Source organism: Myotis brandtii, unplaced genomic scaffold (assembly GCF_000412655.1).
Source record: "Myotis brandtii unplaced genomic scaffold, ASM41265v1 scaffold382, whole genome shotgun sequence".
NCBI classification, from domain to species: domain Eukaryota; kingdom Metazoa; phylum Chordata; class Mammalia; order Chiroptera; family Vespertilionidae; genus Myotis; species Myotis brandtii.
Genome location: NW_005364671.1, coordinates 2,819,663 through 2,842,901, shown reverse-complemented (window position 1 = coordinate 2,842,901; position 23,239 = coordinate 2,819,663). Strand labels below are relative to the sequence as shown.

Genomic DNA, 23,239 nt, shown 5'->3' with positions numbered 1-23,239 from the left:
CATGTTCCCCACGCGGCCCTTCTGAGCCTCAGTTGAATTGTTACCTGAATCACACAAAACTGAATTTAACTAAGAGGCACTGCACTCTCAGTGCTAAAAGCTGAGGAGGATAGCTAAGGCTTGTCTTTGATCTCGAAGGACAAGGAATCCAGCTGAGACGAAACCGAGAGGCCCGGGAGTTCACTCCTGCGCATGAACCAGAGTCACCCTTGCAACAGGCTCTCCACTGTTCTGCTTCCCCTCACTCCCTTAGAATCCGGGGAGGCTGCCAAGCCCCAGTTTAATAAACACTACCTAACCCCGAGCTGGGGAATGTTTAAAAAGGATTGTCTTACTCATGTCTATATTCCTGCAGCTAACACGGTCCTGGCACAACGCATGCCCTCAATAAATGTTTGCTGAATGAATGAATGAAGAAATGGGTCTATACACAAATGAAGCTGTACTTTATAATTAGAGTATCTTCATGCTTCTTGCATCCCCAGCATTTACTTCGTCGGGAGAGAGGGAGCAGGAAGGGAAGAAAAGGAAGAAGGGACTGACACAGCATATGCTGGTCCCCGGGCTCTACAGCAGTCTCCCCTTATTTACAGGGACATGTTCCAAGACCCTCCGTGGGTGCCTGAAACTGCAGATAGAACCAAACCCTATGTGTACTATGTTTTTCCCTATACATACACACCTTTTCTCTTAGAGGAAGCACTTTATGGCTTTTCTTTGGCATATCTGAATTGCCATCATCACTGCTCTTACACTTTGGGGCTGTTATTAAGTAAAATGAGGGTCACTAACGCAGCACCGCAATACTGCAGTCATCTGATAACAAGACGGCTACTAAGTACTAATGGGCTGGCAGTGCGCACAGCGCCTTTGGGGCTGTTATTAAGTAAAATGAGGGTCACTAACACAGCACCGCAATACCGCAGTCATCTGATAACTGAGACGGCTACTAAGTACTAATGGGCTGGCAGTGCACACAGCATGCATAGTCTGGACAAAGGAATGATTCATGTCTTGGGTGGGACAGAACAGGATGGAGTGAGATTTCATCAGGCTACTCAGAATGGCGCACAATTTAAAGTTATGAATTGTTTATTTCTGGAATTTTCCATTTAATATTTTTGAACCTCAGTTGACCACAGGTAAGAAAGCAAAACTGTGAATAAGTGGGGGGGGGCTGCTATATTCTTTACATGTGCTTCCTCATTTAATTTTTACAGTCACAAAGGTCCTGAGAGCAGGGCAGGAGATGAGGTTCCTTCCATCAGAGATGGCTGCTTTCCGTGCTAAGATCATAGAGAAGGAGAGAGACACCCTTTGGGGGTGGGGAGTAGTGCCGAGGGGTCACCTCCATGTCAGTGACAATAGTGCCCCATGAACTAAAGAAGGCCATGTGGGGTGAGGGCCCTGAGAGAGAGGACACAGGACCAAGTGTCAGGAGGCCCCTGAAAATGGGCCCATGACACTTCCTGGCCTGTTTCCTCATCAGCAACATGAAGGCGACAGCCTACATGCTCCCTAAGGTTCCTCACACTCCATGCCTCCCTATTCCAGTGAATCGTTTCCTGTGAGATCTGTTTTGTGTTTATTCATGAGATGAAAGAAAGAACGAATAAACGCATAAACAAAGAGGTGAGCCATCCAGTGACATCTCTAAAACATCTCATACCTTCTTGCTGCTGTTCCAACCCTCTGCCCCCAACCTCCACCAGGTTCACCAGCCAGGTACTCCTGGCTTCTAGGAACCTGCTCCCACTCTGAAGTCCCCGTTAGGCTCAGGAGGCCAGGCTCCTGCTCACTGCCCCTCCCACCCTCCGCCTGAAGGCCCCAATTCCTAGGAGAGTGAGCAGTGATTCTTCCTGGCAGGGAGCCTTCCGTTTAAAACTGAGCATCTCCTATCCTGCTGGCCTCCCTCATCTCGGAATCTGCCTGCTACAGTGTAAATGATTCAGCCCTCAAGGTGGACAAAGGCCCTCGATCCGGGCCCATGGGCAAGGTGGATGTGTATAAAACACACAAGCACAGGCCTACAAGAACAATGCTCACGAAGGCCCAGGGGACCGAGGATGGTACAGCCCAGATCACACATCAACCCCAGGCCAGGATGTGCTGCTTAGAGGGTGTGTCAAGCCGAGAATCAGACAGCGTCTCTGGGCACTTTCTGGCTGTTCTTTGCCTTATTCTAGGTTTCTGGCTGTTATGTATGGACCAGGAGCTATTACAATGGGGTGTTTCTTTCCAGACTCACCAAAAAATAGATCTACTTCAAATGCTAGCCCCTCTCCTAGAATTTTAATTATATGCTTACATCACCACCCCCTACCCAACTTCCAATGTCTTAGCCTTCTTTTTATATCCCCAAGTTCCTAGGCTCAGAACGAATGAACTGAGTCATTGAATGAACAAATGAACCATAATATATACAACCCCTTTTGTCTTCTATAATAGAAGACCCAGGGAGACAGAGAAGTTAGTTAACCCGTCCAAGGTCATAGAAATTATTACTGGTTGGGGAAGCGAGAGTTAAAAAACAAGCTAAGCTCTGTCTTAGCCCCTCCAATAAACGGTGTGGAAAAGGAGCGAACAGTACTTGAGCATCGACACAATGCCAGGCCCTATGCAGTGGCTCACAAGGCTGTGAGAAAGATATTATTCCCATTTACAGGTGAGAACATCAAGGCTCAGAGAGGTGTTCTCTGCCAAGACTGCTCCTCACTCTTCCCACCTCTCATTCCTGCCTTCCTTCAGGCTCCAGCTCAAAAGTCATTTCCTTCAGGAGGCATTTTTTCCCTGACCCCCCAAATTCGGTGGGTGCCCTCCCTGCTTCCCCACAGGTCTGTGTGCTTCTGTCCCTGTGGTGGCATGCATGCCCTGTGCTGCCGCTGATTGTGTCAGTGACACTTTGAGTTTCTCTAGCTGGGCAAGGGCTGTAGCTTCAATAAATCAAAATGTTAACACCGGGCAAAAAGCCTGGCACACAGCAGGAGGCCAGTAAATATTTGTGGAAGAAAAGAGAAAAGCAGGGAAGGAAGCAAAGAAGAAAAGGAAGGAGAAAGAAAAGAAGGTTCCCAAAGCCATAGAATTGGGAAGTGAGGATGCTGGCGGCTGAATCAAGCCCGGTTCTAGAGACTAGATTAGACTAGACTCATGAAAGCAACCACCTTCCCCTACGATAGAGACCTTGAATTATATCTTGTGGATCGATCTTAGAACTTGGTGCAGTCCCCATCTCCCATGAACAAATGCTAGTAAATGGCTTTACACTTCCAGAGGTCAGAATAGCGGGAGTGATTTTCTGAGGTGCCCGTGGAGCTCACAACAGGGGTACTGCCAATGGTGGGTACTCCACATTGCTTATGGTTTGAGCTGATTTCTATTCAGTCCGTCCCACTGTGATGAGGACCGTGACTAGGATCAGGGAAGAGCCAGCTGTTGGCTGTCACCATGGCATTGGAGGCCTGTGGGGTGGATGAGCCTGGAAAGATTTGGCACAAAACTACTTTTGGGGTCAAGTTTGTCTACATGTTTTAAGATGAGAGAGGCACACGCTGATGAACAATGCAGGGCATCATATTGCCCCAGAGGCTTAGGGGTGTGTTCTGGGGTTTAAGCTCAGTTCATACACCTGCAAAACAGGCAGTTTCCATGGGAGTCGGGAAAACATGGTGGGGAGTTTGTGTTACTGTGCCTTTTCCCCAAGACGTTTACAACAGGCATAGTGTACAGTGCGATGAAAAGAAAGTTACCCATCTAAGGACCTGATACTCTTTTCTCTCTGAAAATTACAGTTGGTCCTCATCCCCTACCCCAAGCCAACACAGCTTTCACAAATGTTTAGTTAAGGTTTCTCTTTGAGATTTTATTTTGATAAAAAAATTTTAGTAACCTTCTAAGCTACCTATGAATTGTAACTTAGCGTCACTGTGTACCTCGTCTGAGGTCTGGAAGGATGGCCACGGCCAAGGCAGAGTCAGGAGTGAGGAAGTTGCCAGCCTAGGAATTGAGAGATGAGGTTTGAGACAAGCTCAGCCCCTGCCCCTGCCCCTGCCTCTCTATGCAACTCCGGTTCCTTCTCTGTGACAGGAAGACTCCCTGGGCCATCCTGAAGATCCACTGAGAAATGATTGCCTTACGAACACAGTATAAGAAGTAGGGGCATCTATCAATACAAGGAAGGCAGTGAGAGCACATGTATCTAACGTCAAAGAGGAATGAGGCTCCACATAGGTATCTGTGATCTGGACCATGGGAACCTCCTTCTTGAACACCAGATGGCCCTTGACTTTAAACTCTGGGACAGGCTGGTGTCAACACTGGCTGCCCCCTTTCTGAGCGAGGCACACTGACCCAGGGCTATTCGTGGCTGCCTGCAGGGCTGTGGGGGCCATGGGCTTGTGTTACACTAATTCCTCAATGCTGACTGGCTTCTATCCTTTATAACCCTGGACTCTTGTGTTCTGAGTGTTTCTGTCTCTCCACCACGGTAAGCAGTCATCTCTCCCTGCTGTCAAGCCTGACATCTTTCATTCCCCTTATTCCTGCTTTGAAACCATGTTAGATGAGAAAACCTAAAACCTCAGTTTGTTAAAATTGGTGCAGTATGAGCCTGAGTCCTGCGAGCGAAGCAGAGGAGCTCCACACATCTGTGGGCTAATCTCCTAAGGCCACGCACTCTGCTCAAAGCTCTTCAATGCCTCTCATTCCCACCAAGACACGTCCAGACACCCCAGGCTGGTGCTGCTTCCAAAGCCCGCAGTTACTGGCCCTCAGACCCCACCTGCAGTCGAGCTTCTTGCATGCTCAGGTGTTTCTCCAGACTCCAGGCTGCCGCTCAGCCTCCTCCTGTGCCTTAAACACCCCCCATCGTCAAGGCCCTGGTCAAGGCCTGCCTCCTCCCTGCAGGCTCCCTCAGTTACAAATAACCCCTCTCCATCCTTTCAACTCTCCTACCGCTTCATCTACATCGCTGCCCTGGCATGTACCACTTTCTCACTTACAGGAATGGCGTTTTTAGGATCGCCTCTAGTTCTCCTCACTATCTAAAGCCTCCTCAGAGGTTCCTATGAGCCCTGGCACTGCCTCTGGCTGAGGGAACGCATGCCATGAGTGGCTAGTGGCAAACGTTCTGTCCACTTGTTCTCTGAGCTGCACGTCTCGTGTCCCCACTGTGCTCTAGGTCTAGGTGCTCGGCTGCTGCAATTATAAGCTCCTGTCAGCTTCGCTGCGGGAGGGGGCAGCTCTTCCTTGGGGTGACTCTGAGCTGTCTCTGCCCTTCCCTGGCCTCGGGGCACTTGGCCCGCCTCCCCTGTGCCCTCCTGGATGTGGAGCTGCACCAAGCACCCGCCTGTGTGCAGGGCGGGCGGGCACTCACCGCTGCCGAGCCTCAGGAGCAGCACGTCCTGGAGCCTGCGGTTGAGGTCGCGGAGCTCCTTCATTTCGGACACGAGCGCCCCGTACTCCTTGAGCTTCTTGGCCTGCTGCACCAGCTGCCTGCGAGTCCGCTCCAGCTCCTGCTGCACGTGGCGCATCTCCTCCTGCTGCTGCTGGTAGTTGCGCAGCAGCTCCTCATACAGAGCCCGGGGCACGGCGGCGTCCTCCAGGCTGTCCATGTCCTCCGTGCCCGGCGAGGCCTCCACGAAGACCTCCTCTGGGCATGTGCTGTGGCCCAGGCTCAGGCCGTTCTGCTTCTCCAGCCGGGCCACCACGGCCTCAATGCTCTTGTGTGCCACGTCGCTTGGCTTCCGCCCCTCGGGTCTCTGTAGGACAACGAGAATCAGTTCAGGCAAGGGCAGCTGGGACTTTCCTTGGACTGCAGCTCAATATTTCCCCAGACAATCCTAGAATCACAGAACCACAGAACATCAGTGCTTGGAGAAGCCCATGCAGACATGCAGTCAAAGCCCTTCCTTTTACAAATGGGGAAACAGAGGCGCAGAGTGGGAGGGTCTTGCCCAAAGTCTCAAGGGCAGGTGGGGGCAGAACCAGCACTCGGTCTCCCAGGCCAGCACTTTTCCCTTCCATCACTCTGCCTCCGGGACACATATTATACCATGACCACCCTCCCCAACTCCCAGCCCCCGCCCCACCCACAGGGCCTAGGCAGTGACTGCTCACAAGGGTTTCAATGTGTATTTATGGGGAATCAGGGAGAAATCAGGGCAAGCCAAGTCCCCCAGGGCAGTCACCACTCAAAACTCTTCAACAACAACATAAAAGTGAAAAAAGGGCATTCCGTCAAGTAACCTTTCCCTTAAGAATGCTGTAATTGGGGAGGATGTCAAGAATGTCATCTACTCTCATCTAGGGCGGCAACCGTGCCTTAGTTTCCCCATTCTCCACTCCTACCCAGACTGGCACTTGGCAGGGGCATGATAAATGTTTACTTAACTGAAAAGTTCAGAGAATGCTAGCTCTGGAAGGTTCTTCTGTTCAATCCCCCCTTTTACAGGTAAGAAAACGAAGGCCGGATAAATGTTTACTTAACTGAAAAGTTCAGAGAATGCTGAAAGGTTCTTCTGTTCAATCCCTCATTTTACAAGCAAGAAAATGAAGGCCAGGAGGGGAAGGTTAGTCTCAGGGTCATGGGTGAGCTACAGACGAAGCCAGACCAGGACTTGGAGCCCAATTTCCAGTCCGAGCCCTTCCCCGTGTCTACCAGCCCCGCCCTGGACTCTGGCTAAGCTGAAGCTCCACAAGACAGTGGACACATTGGGGACAGTTCATGGAGAAGAGAATCATCCCAGACATGCGGGGCTCCAGCTGCTGGAGGAAGTTCCTGCTTGAGGATGCAGCTTCCACCGAGGGGAGTGGGAGGGACAGGACCAAGGAACTCTCCACCCAGAATGGGGGCATTTTATCTGCTGGGATAAGATTCTGCTGGTCTAGATGAACTTAGCAGCTAAAATTCCGATGACCGTTTTAGATATCGGTCTGCATCACGGCACCGTGAGACCAAGGGCAGTGACCACATCTGGCTGATCTCCATGACCCCAGGGCCAGGCCCAGAGCCAGGGAGCAATGAAAGAATAGTCTGAACTCAGCTGCATCTTTGGATTACACCTTTGGAATGCCCTGGACCTTGTGTCCACAATCAGACCATGGTCAATGCAGAAGGCATCTCTCTTTCTCTTCCCCTGTGGTACCGATTGCACAGAAAAAACACTTGGCTTGTTGAATAGGGTTTTCATTAGGTTTACAAGTGAAGGCTGGAGGAGACCAACTGGGGTGCACACCAAAGAAAATGCAACCTCATGCAAAAGTTCTCTTCCAACCCATGAATCCCCTTCTGTGAACCTGGCTCACCCTGTTCTGAGGGAGTCCACCCCTCGCTGTTTGGGGCAATCGGATAGTGACCCGCTGGGAACTGCTGCCCGGGAACTGTGTGCTCAGTGCTCCTGGGGCCCAGCAGGGACCCCTCCAGAGCTGTGGGCCAGAGGCACGCACCCTCCAAACCCTTGGCAGCGGTGACACTGCGTAGGTGGTGCAAACGGGACCCGCGTGGTGGCACAGCCTGAGTCAGGGCTCCCCGGGAGGCTGGCAGCAACCCTCTCCTAACCTGGGATGCTAGGGGACATCTAGTGGGGAGAGGAGGCCAGGCTAGAACTCTTCAGCTGTCAGAACTCTGAGAATGCTCCCGCGTACTTCCAAAAAAGGGAAAGATTTTGTTACCTTGATGTGTCTAAGCTGTAAATCTTCTTCCCCGTAATCTTTAACCTCCCCATCTTCTTCTATGTGATTGAGAGAGAGTTTGGGGATTTTTATTTTCTTCTGCATCACACTGTTTTCAAGGTCAGATTTGTCTTCTAAAATGCATATCAAGAGAACAAGATTCATTATGGGTCCAAATGAGTCTAAACGATGCCCATATCCTTAAAAGCTAGAGAACCACGAAGGCCAGACCAGTTAAACAGGAGACGCAAACAAGCTCAGGGCCAGTTCCCTCCCGCATGCGGGGGCCCTGAGAGCAGCAGTCACATCTAACTCCGGGATGGGGGTATTTACTAAAAGTGCGCTGGACAAAGCATTGAAATGGTATCCAATGAATTTGCTTAGGGTTTTCTCTAAGTACATCGTAAAGGGTGGCCTTTTATGGAAGTCTAGAATCTGGGAACTGGAGTGGTCCTCACATTGCTCTCTGGTCTAAACATAACTAGCACACGAATCCCTCAACAACCGAGATCTTTCTAAGCCAAGTGACTTCCCAGAAAAAGATGGTGGGTTCCTGCCAGCTCGGGTGCCAACAGGCATGAAAGGGATGACAGCTCTTCTGGAGGCAAAGCTGAGCCGGAAGGACAGGGGCCTCCCAGACAGCAGACAGGCTGAGGTAAGACAGAGACAGAAAGAGCAACAAGTGACGTTTCCCGCTGTCTTATTGGTACCAGGTCACAGCTGACAGAGTTTGAGGGACCTGAGCGACCAACTGGTCCAACCCTCTCAATTTCCAGATGAAGATGGAAGGGGTCCTGGAGGAGTCAGGCCTCTGGCGTCTCGCCCAGTACCCAGGTGTAGTAACCACACACACTGAGGTGCGCCACAAACTGTAAAGTGCTGCACAACTCCAAAAGGATATCTTTTTCTTCCCACTTCCTCATACCAACTTCAAATAATCTAAAGGAATTTTTTTTCTCCTGCTTGGATTTCAAACTTTATTTCCCAGATCTTTCTCACAGTGGATGTCAAGAGTTCAAACAGGAAGTCCCAGAGGCAGGAACCCGGACATGCTCAGAACCGGCCCCTGGAGGTAAGAACACTGGGGTCTTGTTTCCTGGGACTGGCTGGACCCTGGGGACCACTGTGTCTTTCCCTCCTCCAAGGTCCCCACTGCTGTGTCCTCAGTGCAGTGTCAGGAACATCGCCCGTTGCTGGAGGTGGCACATGGCCAGGCGGCTGGTTAAATCCAGCCTTCGAGGGTCTGCGTGAGTGTGAGTGTGTGGGCATGTGATTGTGCTAAACACGCTCTTACACTCCCCCAAGCCAGGCTCCTCTCCTCACAGCTTGTTAGTAAAGCTGAGAAGGAAGCTTATAAGCTGGTAACTATTCCAGAATATAGTCAAATGCCAAATCTTCCCAAATGATCGTAGGAATGGAAGCCTGGCTGGTCAGAGGCAGGACTCCGGTCTGAGAGAGACCTCCGTGGGAACCTCTGCTCTATGACAGGTGAGGAGGAAGGGCCAGGCCTTAGTCTAGTGAGCTCAGGAGTCTCCTAGGTCCCGGGGGGTGGGGAGGTGGGGGGAGGGAGGGGTAACAGCAGTAATTCACATAACTCACTGCACAGTGCCTGGCACACAGTAGGCACTCAATGAATGGCATGTTAAAATTGCTATTATCAACATGCTAGGAATTGTTTTATTTTTCTGAGCAAAGATACAATTTAAAAAACATAGGAATGACTTAAGAAAGTAACAGAGTATAAGGGAACTGCCCAAGAAAAAAAGTGGTGGTCTTTGTTAACCCCTCCTCCTGATCAGAGAAGCAAACCACCTTTCCACTACCTGGAGGAACCAGGCTCCGTCTTCACAAACAAAGCCTGTTCTCTTTGTGCCCATGAAATATACCCGATGAGTTAGGCATGAACAACCCATCGGAGATGGGGTCTTTCTAAGACTCACAGCCTCCTTCCAATAAATTATCATAACTCTTAAGCCAATAAGCTGCTAAAATGTGAAACCTAAAGAAAACACTCCCAGGGAAGTTATCCTGAAATGGGATGGATGGCATTTTCACATGTGGGGGAAAAATACAACAAAAACAGAGAGAGAGAGAGAGAAAGGGGGTGGGGGGGAAGAGGAGAGAGAGAGAAAGAGAGAGAGAGAGAGTGCGCAAGCAGGGGAAGAAGTGGGAAGAGGAGGAGGAGGAGGAAGAGGGAGGGGAAGGGAAGGGAAGGGATGAGAGGAAAGTGTTAGGATTTCCGAATGTGTTGGGGCCAAGCTCCGGGCAACCTTTCAGTTTGACACGTTCAAGGGCAGATTCTGAGATGCAGCCACCACACTGGAGATGACAAGCCATGCTGTCCCTGGGCTGAAACTCTGTAGCTCAGGATCAGGTTGATGTGGAAAGAAGAAATCACTCAGAATCACAGACTAACATTTAAACTGAGAATGATGCACAAATCATCGCCTTCGACCCTTTCAGAATGCAGATGAGGAAACCGAGGTTGCAGATGGTGAGGTCCCCGAACCCGTCCTGCAGAGGTCAGGCCCAGGGCTCCAGCAGCAGCGGGGCAGGCAGGGTCCCCATTCAGAAGAGCTCAGCGTTGTGCAAGGTCACAAAAGCGAGTGCCATCACCTGAACAGTGTCAGAACCAAGGCTGTATAACCAGGTCCAGAACTTCTCCTCCTGTGTCTGAGCTTAACAGTTGCTGAGAATTTACACTGCAGATATCTAGCACGGCCCTGGGGGACACAGAGACTAAGCATCCAGTTGGGAGACACAAGATAAAAACCCATGAAAAAGATAAGGGTGATGAGTTGCCATAGGAACTTAACTCTTGTTTATACCAGTCAGCCTGTGGTAAAATTGGTATCGGTACAGCCTGTTTTGCAGCAGTTTCAAGAACCCATCAGGACACTAAGTGAGGACTTACTATATACATCTTCTCTGTAGCCTGTTTTCTTACTATGTTGCAATGATCTGCTTTAAGATCTACCTTCTCCACTGGATTGTGAGTAGCCTCGGGGCAGGGCCCATATCCTAGGCTTGGACCTTCAATAGGGACTCAGCAAACAAAAATGTTTAATGGAAGAATAATAAAAAGGAGGCTGCGACTATAATCATATGAAAAGATGCTCAAAATAATCAGTCCTTAGGGAAATGTAAATCAAAAGTGAAATGAGATACCACTGTCACACTCGCTAGGATGGCTATAATCAAAAAAAGAAAGAAAAATAGCAAGTGCGGGGAGAAGTGGAGAAACTGGAACTCCTGCTCGCTCCTGTGGGACTGTAAATGGGGCCGCCACTGTGGAAAACAGCTGGCAGTTCTGCATTAAATAGTGCGGATGGTCGCAGAACACGGTGAATATGCTCAGAACCACTGAAATGTACAGTCTTTAAACCGGTGAATTTTATGTTACATGAGTTATACTTTAATTTAAAAACAGGCTACCACTGGTGAAATACCTACCACCCATCAGATGCCACCATAAGGCTCTTTACATGTTACTGTACCTCACATCAACCCTGCCATTAAGTACTATGAGCCACAGTTTTGCTTTTTTATTCCCTTAAAGAAGAAATGAGATTCAAAGAAGGCCTTTAGGCCACCCAGATGGTAAGGTGCAGAGCCAGGATTTAACCCAGGTCTCACAGCCCTCCCAGCCTAAGCTCTATTCTGCCTAAACACATGCTTGGAACACGGTAGAGCCAGAATAAATGCAGAGTGAATGAATAAAAGCTATAGATAAGGACATACAAATCCCCCAGCCTGAAGTTCAAAGCAGAAGACCCCTTTCTCCTGCTCTCCTACTAGACTGTTCTCAGGGAGTCCCCAGAGAGCAGTCACCACCCCCAGCACAACAGAAACAGGCTGTAGCCTCGGGCTTGAGTAGCTTCTCTGAAAAGGTAGGCTGAGCGGTGCAGGAAGGTCTGAAGAGACAGGAGTAAGTTCCAGGAAGGAGCAGAAGCACACGTCTGCCTGGTTCCTGGCTGCCTCCTACTTGGCCAAGGGATCTTGAGGCTCCTCAGAGACTAACTAGCTCCGGGCTCCACCCTAACGCTCCTCCATCTCCTCCTGGACCCGTGCAGACTGGAGGAGGACTCGGGAAGCCTTGGGACCACACTCATCTTTTTCTGCGGGGCCAGTGCACACTTGCTGAGCCCCTGTTCTGCGCTGAGCACGATATTAGAGGCTCTTGTCATCTAGTCCTCGACAGCCAGGAGGTTCCAAGAACCTCAGCCAGAATGCAAGGTGTGACTTGCTGAGGGACACATGGAGCAACCCTCTAGCCGGCAGGCCTTCCTAACTCTAATCCTGGGTTGAAGGTGGTGCCTCACACCCACATCTAGCCCACAGAGATGACTGCTCATTCAGTATCGTCATAAAAGGTGAAGAAATGATTGGAAGAGAGAAGCCCAGGATCTAAGAAAAGCAGTCCAGTCTCGTGAATCAGGTGGCTCTGGTTTGGGATTCTGGCTCTGCTACCTACTAACTGTGGGAACATGGGCAAGCTGCTTAATCTGCCAGCGTCTCAGTTTCATTATCTGTAAAGTGGGGGTAATCGACTGTTTTCTGGAAGATCGTGCATGTAAAGCACCAAGCACAGTGCCCGTCTTGTCATAGGTGTTCAATTAATAGCAGCTGCTAGGCTGCCCTTGTGGGTTACGTGCTTGGCTTTTATCCCACGGCAAACAGAACGGCTGAGGGTTCCCAGCACATTGAGACATGATGAAAGAGATGTATTAGGAAGATTAATGTGACAGTGGCAAGCAAGATGGATGAGATGTTAGGAGGAGACTGAACATAGAGTGACAAGAAGCTATAACTCTTAGCTGGTCACATTAATGAAGGTGAATGATGGTGTGGATCACCTAAGACAGCAAGTAACTTCATGTAGCATTTTAATGTGGGTTTGGAGGATGCTTCTGGCTTTGAATTCCAGGAAACCACACAAGAAACTAGCAGTTGACTCAGAGGATGAGGAAAACTCTCTAGTCAACCTTTGCAGTTGCTCCAAGCTTAAGACCAAATAATGTTTCACTGTGAACATAAATAAATGGGTAGCCTCTGAAGAGACAATCTTCACTGGTTCTGACTTTCTGATTCTTTTGTTTCCAGGGTGAAGGAAACCACCAAGGATTTGGGCATTGACTATCTCCTCCTCCTTTCCAGCTATTAGGCAGTCAGCTAATTGCATTCATCCATCCAACAAATATTGAGTATGCACCTACTATGTGCCCAGGCTCTGTGCCAAATTTTTACTAACATCACTATACTGAATCCCCATAATAATTCTATCGAAGAAGAAATTGAAGCTCAAAAAGTGAGGTGGCACCCTAGCTGGTTTGCTCAGTAGTTAGAGCGTCGGCCTGAGGACTGAAGGGCTGCCGGTTCGATTCCAGTCAAGGGTGCATACCTCAGTTGCAGGCTCAATCCCTGGCCCCAGTCAGGGCACCTGCAGGAAGCAATCAATTGATGTGTCTCTCGCACATCAATGTTTCTCTCTCTCTCTGCCTTTCCCCCTCCCTTTCACTCTAAAAAAAAATAAAAATGAAAAAATATCCTCAGGAGAGGATTAACAACAAAAAAGTGAGATGGCTTATCTAAGACAATAGCAGAGCCAGAATGTCACATCACATCTGCATTACATCAGGCCCTGTCCTTATCTAATTATCCTATAGCAACAAGAGAAAAATCACCAAGTTGCTGTAACTTCTTCAACTGAAGTAAAGGCTTATGTGTCTGTCAATATAACTTCTGAAGTGCCCACCTTTCTCCTAAGACCTCGCCTATATTCTAGGAGATTGCTGTGATGTATTCCCAAATTGAACTAAGCACTATACCAATATGACTTGATGCCAAACTCCTGAACTATACAGGCTGATCAAGGCCACCAAACTCTACATAAACCTTAAATACAGTCCCTACTCAAGGCCACGAAACATGGTAAAAGCTGCTCTTCAAAAATGTAGAAGAACTTGGTATTTTTTATCAATCTGAGAGGGACAAACATCCCACTAAACTGGGGTGATGGGGGCGGAGACATGGTAATAAGCGAATAGTGTTTTAGAAAACAGGCAGGTGAACAGGAAACCCAGTGAGAGTCTGTTTCCAAAAGTGAAGACCGCCCTGGAGAATGTGCTGTGTGCAGTTAAAATGGAAGATGTGCGGTCCTGACTCCCATTTTACATATAATCGTGCTGGATAATTAAAAGAATCCAACGTCGGGGAGTTTAATTTGGTGTGGGTTTGTTAGTTAGGAGGAAATTCTGAAAGGCTAAACATAAAATGTTTTATAAAGGTTTGGTCTTGTTTTAAAAATATCTACATGCGAGCTTAAAGTTTTTCATCTGTTCAAAAATCCTGTGAAGTCTTATGTTTGCATTAAAAACAGACAAGCCACAGAGAAGACACGCACACTGCATTCTCTGACCTATGATGCTTGTTTTTATAAAACCCAAGGCAGACAAAGTCTTCCAGTTTCCAGGATGGTATCTAGCCAAAAGAAGAGTTCCCTGCTGCGGTATAGTAGAAAGGAACCAGGAGACACTGGTTCCAGGCCTGGCTCTAACGCTGGGTGGCCCATCATTTCTTCTCTGTTTTCTTTTCTGTAAGACATAAGGACTAGGGTAGAACCTCAACAGGCCCTTCTAGCCAGCCACAGCGACTTCTGGGTCTCTATCTTCTATGCAGTACAGGGTAAGAGCAAATGATCGAATCCCTCCCAGGGGGCCCACCTGAAGAAGAAATGTCCTGCTGAGGCCATGCAGAAAGGGAAAAAAGGAAATGCTAACCAGATTTCAGCAGGCCACCTTGCTCTCGCTGCCCCTGCCTCACTGACCTGGGCACAGGGCTGGGGCACAGACAAGCCTAGGGACCTCACCCTACTGGCTCCCTAGTAGGGAATCACTTTATCTAGCTACCATCATGTGGTTCACCAAGCTGTTGCCATGGTAATAAGTAGCACCAGCATAGAGGCACAGAGGGCAAAACATGGGGAGAGATGGTAAGCCTTCAATGGAAACACACAAAAGCTCAATTTTTAAACTAGTCTATTCCTTACATGTGCCTGTCCTGCCAGGTAACTCCTTTTCACAAAGATCATGCCTATTGCCCTCAACTAGGCAAGCTGTTCTCTCAGGACCTCTTAGCCATTTCGTCCTTAACAGCTTCCTCTGTTTAATGAGTACCTACTATGTGCCAGGCACTTTTCCATGTTACCTTGCTAAATAACATAGTGGGCAAGGTGATTACTATCCCCATGTTACAGATGAGCACCTGGAACTCAGAGAAGGGAAGTAATTTCCCTAAGGACACACAGCTTATATGTAGCAAAGTCCTGATTTGAACTCAGACTGTCTGACTTCAAAGCCTATCTTATTTTGGCTAACACTTCCTCTTTGATACTCAAGCAAGTGACCTAGAGGTCATATAGTCAAATTCTCTCATAGGGCAGGGTTCTATTCCAGAATATTCCTGACCTACTTGCCACCTCTTGGTGACAGGGAGCTCATCATCATGCTGGGCTCCCTTTCCACTGCTTGTCCGCTTTTTCTCTGCTGTTAGTACACTACTTCCATCAATGCCTAGAGGTCATATAGTCAAATTCTCTCATAGGGCAGGGTTCTATTCCAGAATATTCCTGACCTACTTGCCACCTCTTGGTGACAGGGAGCTCATATCATGCTGGGCTCCCTTTCCACTGCTTGTCCACTTTCTCTCTGCTGTTAGTACACTACTTCCATCATTCCCTATGAATTCCATTCTCTGGACTGAACTGCTTTCTGGACCCCAAAGAGGAGCTCTGATCCTTCCTCCACTGGGGCAAAGCTCAGCCATGGAAAACTCCCAAAATATCATTCCATGCAAAGCTTTTATCCTCTTGCTTAGATATATAGATGTTCTATCCTATGTCTCCCCAGTGAACTCCAAGGAAAAAGCAGTTGCTGTGTAGTTAAATAAAAGCAAGCCTAGATGTGGGAACCAGAGGCCTCCCTCCTCATTTGAGTTCCAGGACAGCCATCTCTCCTGTTTATCACCGATCCTTTGGCTGCTCCCTCCCAGCCATCTTCTTTGCTGAGCTCTTAAAAGCTGGTGTTCTGAGTTCTAACTGCATGCTCCTCTCTCCGCTCCCTCTCCCACTGTGACCCCGCCCATCCATGGCTAACAGCTTTCACATTGGATCTTCAGCCCAGTTTCACAGGGCCGTGCTGAACCTTGGACCCACATGCCAAGTGATCTCCTGGAGTTTCTGCCCAGATGTCCTGTGGGTCCCTAAGATTCAACATGTCCTCAAATAAACTCATCCCCTCCCCTTCTAATCAACTACTCTCCTGGAGCTCCCCACGGAGGGACGGGAGCCCAATCACCACATCATCAGCACACACACCAACACACCAGTCAGTTCCCAAGTCCCACGGAAGGGAGTTAGAGCAGAATTAGGTAGACAGGGTAAGGGATGGAAGAAAGAAGAATCGTGGAGCTAGGTGAAACCACAAAATGTTTTGCAGAAAAACAGGATAGCAGGAAAACAGGGTGTTTTGAATCAAGGATGTTTTTCTTGCAAGTGTAAAATTAAATGTTGCACAAAGGCTAGGAACCAATCAGAGGGCAGCACAGATAGACAAAGAGCAGGCCTTTAGCAGATATAAGGGGAAGAGCAGAATGCTTCCGGGGCAACCCATTTGAATCCCCTCCCCGAGCGGGGAGCCTGTGTTTGTTTGCAATAAACTCCTGCCTTGTTTGAACTCCTTTCGCCCGTGGCTTTCATTTTTCGATTCCAGCTTCATTTTCCAATTCCGTGAGACATGACCCCGGGAAGAATTCCTGCTGGCTGGTTCCGGTATCACCATGGATTCGCCTTCCTTACTAAATCAGATCCACCTTGGTTTAGGTACCATCCTTTTTGACTGAGCAGGCTCACACTTCTCCACAAGCCTTGCCATGTGGGAAGACTTAGCCCACTGCCTGGCACCTACAGCACCCACTACACAGTACTGTATTTGAATAGCTCTCTTCTCAGGGATTACAAGAAGCCCCATCCCACAAGGATGTAGACAGAGAATGTGGAAACTCTGAGCACTGAACCTGAAACCTGGGGAGCACTTAGTAAATTAGTCCGTAAAGGTGCAAAGCAATGGCTATTCTTCCTCCCGGTTTCCCTCTGGTATGAGGGTGACTACCTAATATAACTCAATATCTGCAAACTTTAAAAGAACCAGAAAAAAACCTCTTCAGAGTATGCATGCTTTCCTGGTAAGCATTTTAAAGTGAAAAGTACACACCTCTTCTCTCTCTAAGGAGCTTATAAGACAAAGCAGGAAGGCACAGTGGGAAGGGAACTTATCTTGGAGTCAAAGATCTAAATTTGAATTCCACTTTTCCAGTGTGTCTTCAAAAATAAAAACGATTTAAGTAAAAAAAAAATAAAAAAAAACACAAAAAAACAGCACACACACAAAAAGAGCAAGACCCTAGCTTTGCTTGGGGCATTTTCTCTTTCCTCCTGTGAACCAGAGCTCTGAAGTGCTCAGTAACACATACCATCTCATTGTAACAAGTATGTGGTTTCTGAACAAGACACATCACATCAGACCGAACCTTCAATGGTTAAGATTTCAGTAGGATCTGCAACAGATGACAGCAGGCAAGTTCCAATCTTTGCTCCAACATACATCAGTAGAATATGTCAAAACCTAAATTAAAAGTTTTCACTCGTTTTTTTAAAAAAATAAATCCTTTTGTTGGCAGTCTCCCACTGATGACATGCAACAATCTTTGCATATGAAATCGGCTTGTCCCCTGCTTCCCCGCTAACTTTGTAGACGTTCCAAAGCGTTTCTGGAGCAAGTGATCTATTTGGACCAACGATGCCAAGCTGGGACCTGAGCCCTGAATGAGCTAAAACTACCAAAGCAAGAAGAACGCGGCTTTGGAAGCTATTTCCCCCCAAGTGTGGGGTTTCTTCTAGTCGAGGGAGCGATAAAGAATATTGACTTTTTCCAGATGAACCAAGTTGAATGAAGCCTCAAAATCCCACTGCAAGTTTCTGTTCTGAAAAACAAGTTGCTGCTACAGAGGTTCCTGTGCCTCCTGCTCTTCCTAAGCAGGAAAAATGCACCTGTCTTCCCAAAGTCCCTGATTTCAACATGGACTGACTGGTGTGGACTACGTGCCGGGCAATGAGGACACAGGACAAAGCAGGCAGGCCCCAGGAGGAGGCTGGTAGGAGAAGGAGATCAGAATGGGCTTGAAAACCAGAAACTAAAACTGTCCTCTGGCTCAAAACTTGTCTTGAACTGTCTGCTTCATGAACAGTTCTTCCACTGACTTTTACTCTTTTTCAGCTGCTGTGTGGCTGACAGGGACATCAACTACTTTACAAGGGAGACTGCTCAGTGGGGGCCTGGCACTGGGAGACCTGGGCTCCAAGTCTGGCTTCATCATTTATTAACTGTCCACTGTAGGCAACATTCACCACTAACCAAACCAAGATTCAACATGCTAAGGTCCATAAGCAAGGAACAAGCAAAGAAAAAGGAGAGCTCTGAAGAGGAGGGAGCCTCTTAGGAGGGGAGAGGGTAGCACAGGGAACACCCCTGAGCAATGCATTTTGACCACTCCTTCATCACAGCCCTCAGCTCAGCGCACTAGACCCATGTCACATGTCTGCCTTCCCCACTGGAAGGTGAGCTCCGTGGGCAGAGGCCCCATGTCAAACAATGATTAATCTATCCTGGTTGGCTCAAAGGAATGCCTGAGGGTGTGTTTTCAAGGTGGCACAACATACTGCAGACCTAGAGGCAGCGGGAAGGGTGGGTAGAGCTGGAGAAGTGAGGTGGGGCTGGGCTGGGCGCTGTGAAGGCCGGGCCAAGAAGCTGAAGGTTTACTCAGCAAGCAACAGGGAGCTGCCTAAGGTTCTAAGGCAGGGGTGGGCAAACTTTTTGACTCGAGGGCCACAATGGGTTCTTAAACTGGACCGGAGGGCCGGAACAAAAGCATGGATGGAGTGTTTGTGTGAACTAATATAAATTCAAAGTAAACATCATTACATAAAAGGGTACGGTCTTTTTTTTTTTTTTAGTTTTATTCATTTCAAACGGGCCGGATCCGGCCCGCGGGCCGTAGTTTGCCCACGGCTATTAAGGGGAACAGCACAGCGAATTGACCAAAAGACAGTGTTTTAGATTATTCTGATAGCAATTTAGAAAACAGATTGGAGGCGAGGCCGTCAACTGAAGGCTGCGGCACTGGTTTAGATGAGTGAAAGCTGGTGCAGGCCAAGTGCAGGCAGGGCGGCGAGTGAAGCTGGGAAGGGAAGCCCACTGAGACTTGGTCCCTTCTCCACATTCCCCCAGTGCCTGGCTTCACCTTTCTATAGCATGAACCTGGAGTCCTCAGGCTACACACTCCCTGAGGGTAATGAGCTTTCTTCTTCATCCCTCTGCCCCTGACAGAAACCCTACAGAGCCGGGCAGGAAAAGTTAGCTGGTTTCCCCTCCGTCACTCTGTCCTTTCAATCCCAATAGTCAGACATGTTGGTGCATTGGTGCGTCTGCTTATTACAGCCCTGGGCCTGGCACACAGAAGAAGTAAGGGGCACTTGACCACAAAAGGAATTTAGCACACCCAAATAATAACAACATAGCATAGGTGCGTAGAATTTTAAAATTCTGAGTCTAGGCCTGGCCAGTTTCTCAGTAGTTAGAGCACAGGCCCTCAGACTAAAGGATCCCATGTTCGATTCCAGTCAAGGGCATGTGCCTTGGTTGAAGGCTTGATCCCTGGCCCCCAGGGTCACATGCAGGAGGCAACCAATAGATGTGTCTCCCTCACATCAATGTTTCTCTCTGGTGTCTCTCCCCATCCCTTCCACTCTCTCTAAGAATCAATGGAAAAAAATATCCCATGGGTGAGGATTAACAACAACAACAAAAAACACCCACATACGAAGATTCTGAGTCTAGAGAAACCAGTGTTGGCCCTGTAAAGAACACAAAATTCAATACCATGAGCCCCTAGTAGCAGGCTGGACTGCAGCTAGATAACAGTAAGCTCTCCAAATGGGTATCTCTCACTTTAGCAACCTGTTTGGCAGATAAATAAGAGTGAGTCAGGAGAGACCACAGTCCAAAGGTAAGCCAAGTCTTGAGTTACATTGACTCTCCATGGAGAAGGCAAGCTCCTTTGAGATTTCCTCAGGAAAATGGCAACTGAAGGGGGGAGGGCCAGGCGTGTGGGCCCTGCAGGACGGAGGCTGGTAGGAGAAGAAGAAGATCAGAATGGACTTGAAAACCAAACTAAAACTGTCCTCTGGCTCAAAACTTGTCTTGAACTGTCTGCTTCATGAACAGTTCTTCCACTGACTTTTACTCTTTTTCAGCTGCTGTGTGGCTGACAGGGACATCAACTACTTTACAAGGGAGACTGCTCAGTGGGGGCCTGGCACTGGGAGACCTGGGCTCCAATCTGGCTTTGTCCTTAACTGTACACTGTAAGCAAGTCTCTGAGCCTCAGTGTCCTCATCTATCAAATGGAAATAATAATAGTGATCTCTACCAGCAGAGTCACAGGGAGAATTCCCAGATAATGAGCAGGCACATGGCAAGACTGTCAAAAAGGGTGGATTTGTTTTTCCCCTTGAACTGAACTCACAGTTTGGCAAGAAAAGGGCTAGGCCCTAGGGTCTGACACACACTAAAACCACCGTGTAAAAGACCATGAGCGGGGAAAACACAGAGCATTGGCTTTGACATTTCCTGAAGAAGAGGTACACTTGCAGGTGGCTCTGGGTTGGCCTGTGCCTGTGGTCGGCAAACTGCGGATCGCGAGCCACATGCGGCTCTTTGGCCCCTTGAGTGTGGCTCTTCCACAAAATACCACGTGCGGGCGCACGTACAGTGCGACTGAAACTTCGTGGCCCATGCGCAGAAGTCGGTTTTCAGCCTGGGCGAGTCTATTTTGAAGAAGTACAGTTGATATTTGGCTCTGTTGACTAATGAGTTTGCCGACCACTGGCTAGGCCAATATTCAGTAAAGAAACACACTTGTCACCAAAAGCCATAAAGTGGCCCCCAAACTGCCTCTGAAACCACGCTGCGGTGTCAGACAGGGTTTAATCACTCATGGCTAATTCACAAACATAAGGCAGTTCTGCTTCCCCCCTCGAGGGCTCACCTCGTCACATTCGGTGCCACAACACGGTGGTACTTACATCTGGGAGATGCAGAAGGCGAGCTCTTTAAGATGATGTCATTGCAAGCAGATCTCAGAGCCACCACATTCAAGTCAATTTGGGGTTTCAAGACACACAGGAGAGTTTTTCCTGCATAAATGAATTCCCAAACCCACCCTGGCCCTTCCCCTCAGGTCTGCAGCCAGGGCAGTGGGCTTCAATTTAAAAATTAGCCAGCTGATTGGGATTAAAAATGTGGTCTACCAACCTCAAGTTGTTGGTTTCTTTCTTTTTTCCTTCCTCTCCCAAGGAAAAAACAAACAAACAAACAAACAAAAATGAAGAGCAGTCAGGAAAGTGCTTTGCAACTCACTTTGCTCAAACTGGCACCCTGCCTCTCCTCTGGATCTACTCTGCCAATTTCTAAGTGTTGCCTAGATATTTTTTAATAACCCCAGAGATTTACCAGCGTTCCAACTTGGAGGATGAATTGTCTATGGATTCACGATTTATGGTCCTCAGACCAATAACTACATGTGTCTTACTTATGCAGACTTCCATTGATTTTTAAAATCAGAGTCAGTGGCCTAAGCCGCCTCTGAGTGGTGCCTGAAGAGCCAAGCGCAGGGTTAGTGTTTGCTGAATGAATAAATGGATGAATGAACACTCTCACTGAGGAAAACAGCTCTTACTAACAGGCACACATACCCCTGACTCTGACCCGCATCACTTCCCCTGTCCCCAGGCCCTTCCTACTGCAGCCACCGAGAAGCAAGCTTTCTTTGCTTTTAGCCAAAGGGAAGCTAAGGTTACAACCTAGTTACAACTTCCTCAGGTCTATACTCTTGGGGAATTAGCTCCTAATCCCTTCCCTCAGGTAATTAAAAGCAAGTAAACAGACAAAATAAAACTTAATCAGCCACAAAGGTTTCCCTTTTCTATACACTTCCCCTCATTCTGCTTTTCTGGCCTCAGTAATCCCCAGGTGTTGTGAGTGGATCTACACCCCTGTGCCCCAGATTTGTGGGGAGATGGTGAGGCTAGTCTGTCAAAAGGGCCCTGACCAATTAGTTTCCAGTTTTGCTCCCCTCCTCAACACCTGCAAACCTCCTTCCCAGAGGCAACAGGAGCTGGTGGGAAGGAACAATTCAGGAGCCAGAGCTAGAATCTGCTGCTAATTGGCCTTGGGACCCTGGGCAAGTCACTTCTCTGTTTGGAGCCACAGTTTCCTTATCTGTCAAATTTAAATATGATGTACGCTGGACTCATCCGTTAGGCTAAATGTGAGAAGGCAAAGGAAGTTGGAAAATATAGGAAAGGTCTTAAACCTACAAAATACTAGCAATATCTTCATTCGGTTCCTAACTTCTGGTTTTCCCTTCTAAGTGGAGGGTGGCTTACATTCTCTGCCCACTCAAAGGTACACACTCCTTACCAGCAACAGTTAAAAGGCTGAACTCCAAAACAGAAGTGATACTTCCCTTTTCCTCTTCCGTCTATGCCCAGGCCTCTAACAACTAGCTGGGGAAGAGCCTTCGCTGCCTTCTCTTCACAAAGGGAAAGGTGCTTAGCATGGCAGAACGAACTTGGGGTAGGAGGCTGAAGTGGCGGTTTCTTGTGCGATCACTACTGAATCTCAGTATCCTCATCTGTCGAGTGGGAATGAGGCCACCTGCCTTGTCTGAATGAATAAATGGATGAATGAACTATTGTGCAGGACCCTGGGGAAGCAGGAATGGGAGGCCCACGTCTTATCCTGACCTAGAATTGCTTTCCTGGCCCTGGGCTCTCAAAAGGCGTGTGGAGGCTGAGGGATGCTGAGGGCCACTACCTTCTTACCTCCACCACCTGTCCAGGGAGAGGCCCAGGAGAGTGGTGCCCAGTGACCAAGGCCTCCTCATCCCATCCAATGATGGCCCGGACTGGACAAAGGTGTCATACCTTCCCTCTGTGAAGAGGGACTCCCACCTAGAAGAGTCTGACAGTATTCACCTTGCTTCCTCATTCCCAGGAGGTAGCAAGAGCCTTAAGGGGAGGGAGGCAGAGAGCTAGAAAACTTAAGGAGACCGAGCAGCAGAGAGAAGGAACTGGGTGAGAGGTAAAGAGAAGGGGAGAGACAGAGAAATGAACGCACAGGCCCGCAGGGAGAGAAAGGGAAAGTGAAGAGCCGGCAGAATAGAAACAGAAAGGACAGACACAGAGAGATGAAGACAGACTGACAGCGCGGGAGTGTCGGGAGGCGGGGAAGACAAAGGGGACCATCCGGTATTTTTAACTGGTCTGGCCTTTTAGAGACACCCTGTCCCCCAAAGAAAAGCCTCAGGGTCAGGAGGAGGAGGCTTGAGCGAGCAGCGGCTCACCCCAACCTCCGGTCTCCGTCCCGGCGCCTGGCCCCCTCCCCGTCCGCCTCCC

At 48.7% G+C, this 23,239-nt stretch overlaps 1 protein-coding gene and 1 long non-coding RNA gene across 7 annotated transcripts in view; both read right to left on the bottom strand.

The window, feature by feature from the left end:
• The window catches only part of BEND5 (BEN domain containing 5), a 1,007,185-nt gene that overhangs the window by 189,012 nt on the left and 794,934 nt on the right, over positions 1-23,239 (bottom strand). The window contains exons 1-2 of one of the 4 annotated variants that reach the window (XM_014544814.1): positions 7,669-7,804; positions 5,372-5,837 (exon numbers count right to left, since the gene is read on the bottom strand). The exons of 2 other annotated variants lie outside the window; for them this stretch is intronic. In XM_014544814.1, coding sequence (XP_014400300.1) covers positions 5,372-5,609 — 238 coding nt within the window. In that variant the 5' untranslated portion in view covers positions 5,610-5,837; positions 7,669-7,804. Of the gene's footprint in view, positions 1-5,371; positions 5,838-7,668; positions 7,805-23,239 lie in introns of those variants that run through there. One more of the 4 variants, XM_014544813.1, reaches the window with a different exon arrangement.
• LOC106727172 overlaps positions 14,061-23,239 on the bottom strand; it is a 15,094-nt gene continuing 5,915 nt past the window's right edge. The window contains exons 2-3 of one of the 3 annotated variants that reach the window (XR_001363337.1): positions 20,668-20,670; positions 14,061-14,072 (exon numbers count right to left, since the gene is read on the bottom strand). This is a non-coding gene — a long non-coding RNA (uncharacterized LOC106727172). Of the gene's footprint in view, positions 14,073-14,379; positions 14,391-18,966; positions 18,978-20,667; positions 20,671-23,239 lie in introns of those variants that run through there. The other 2 variants (XR_001363336.1, XR_001363338.1) reach the window with 2 other exon arrangements.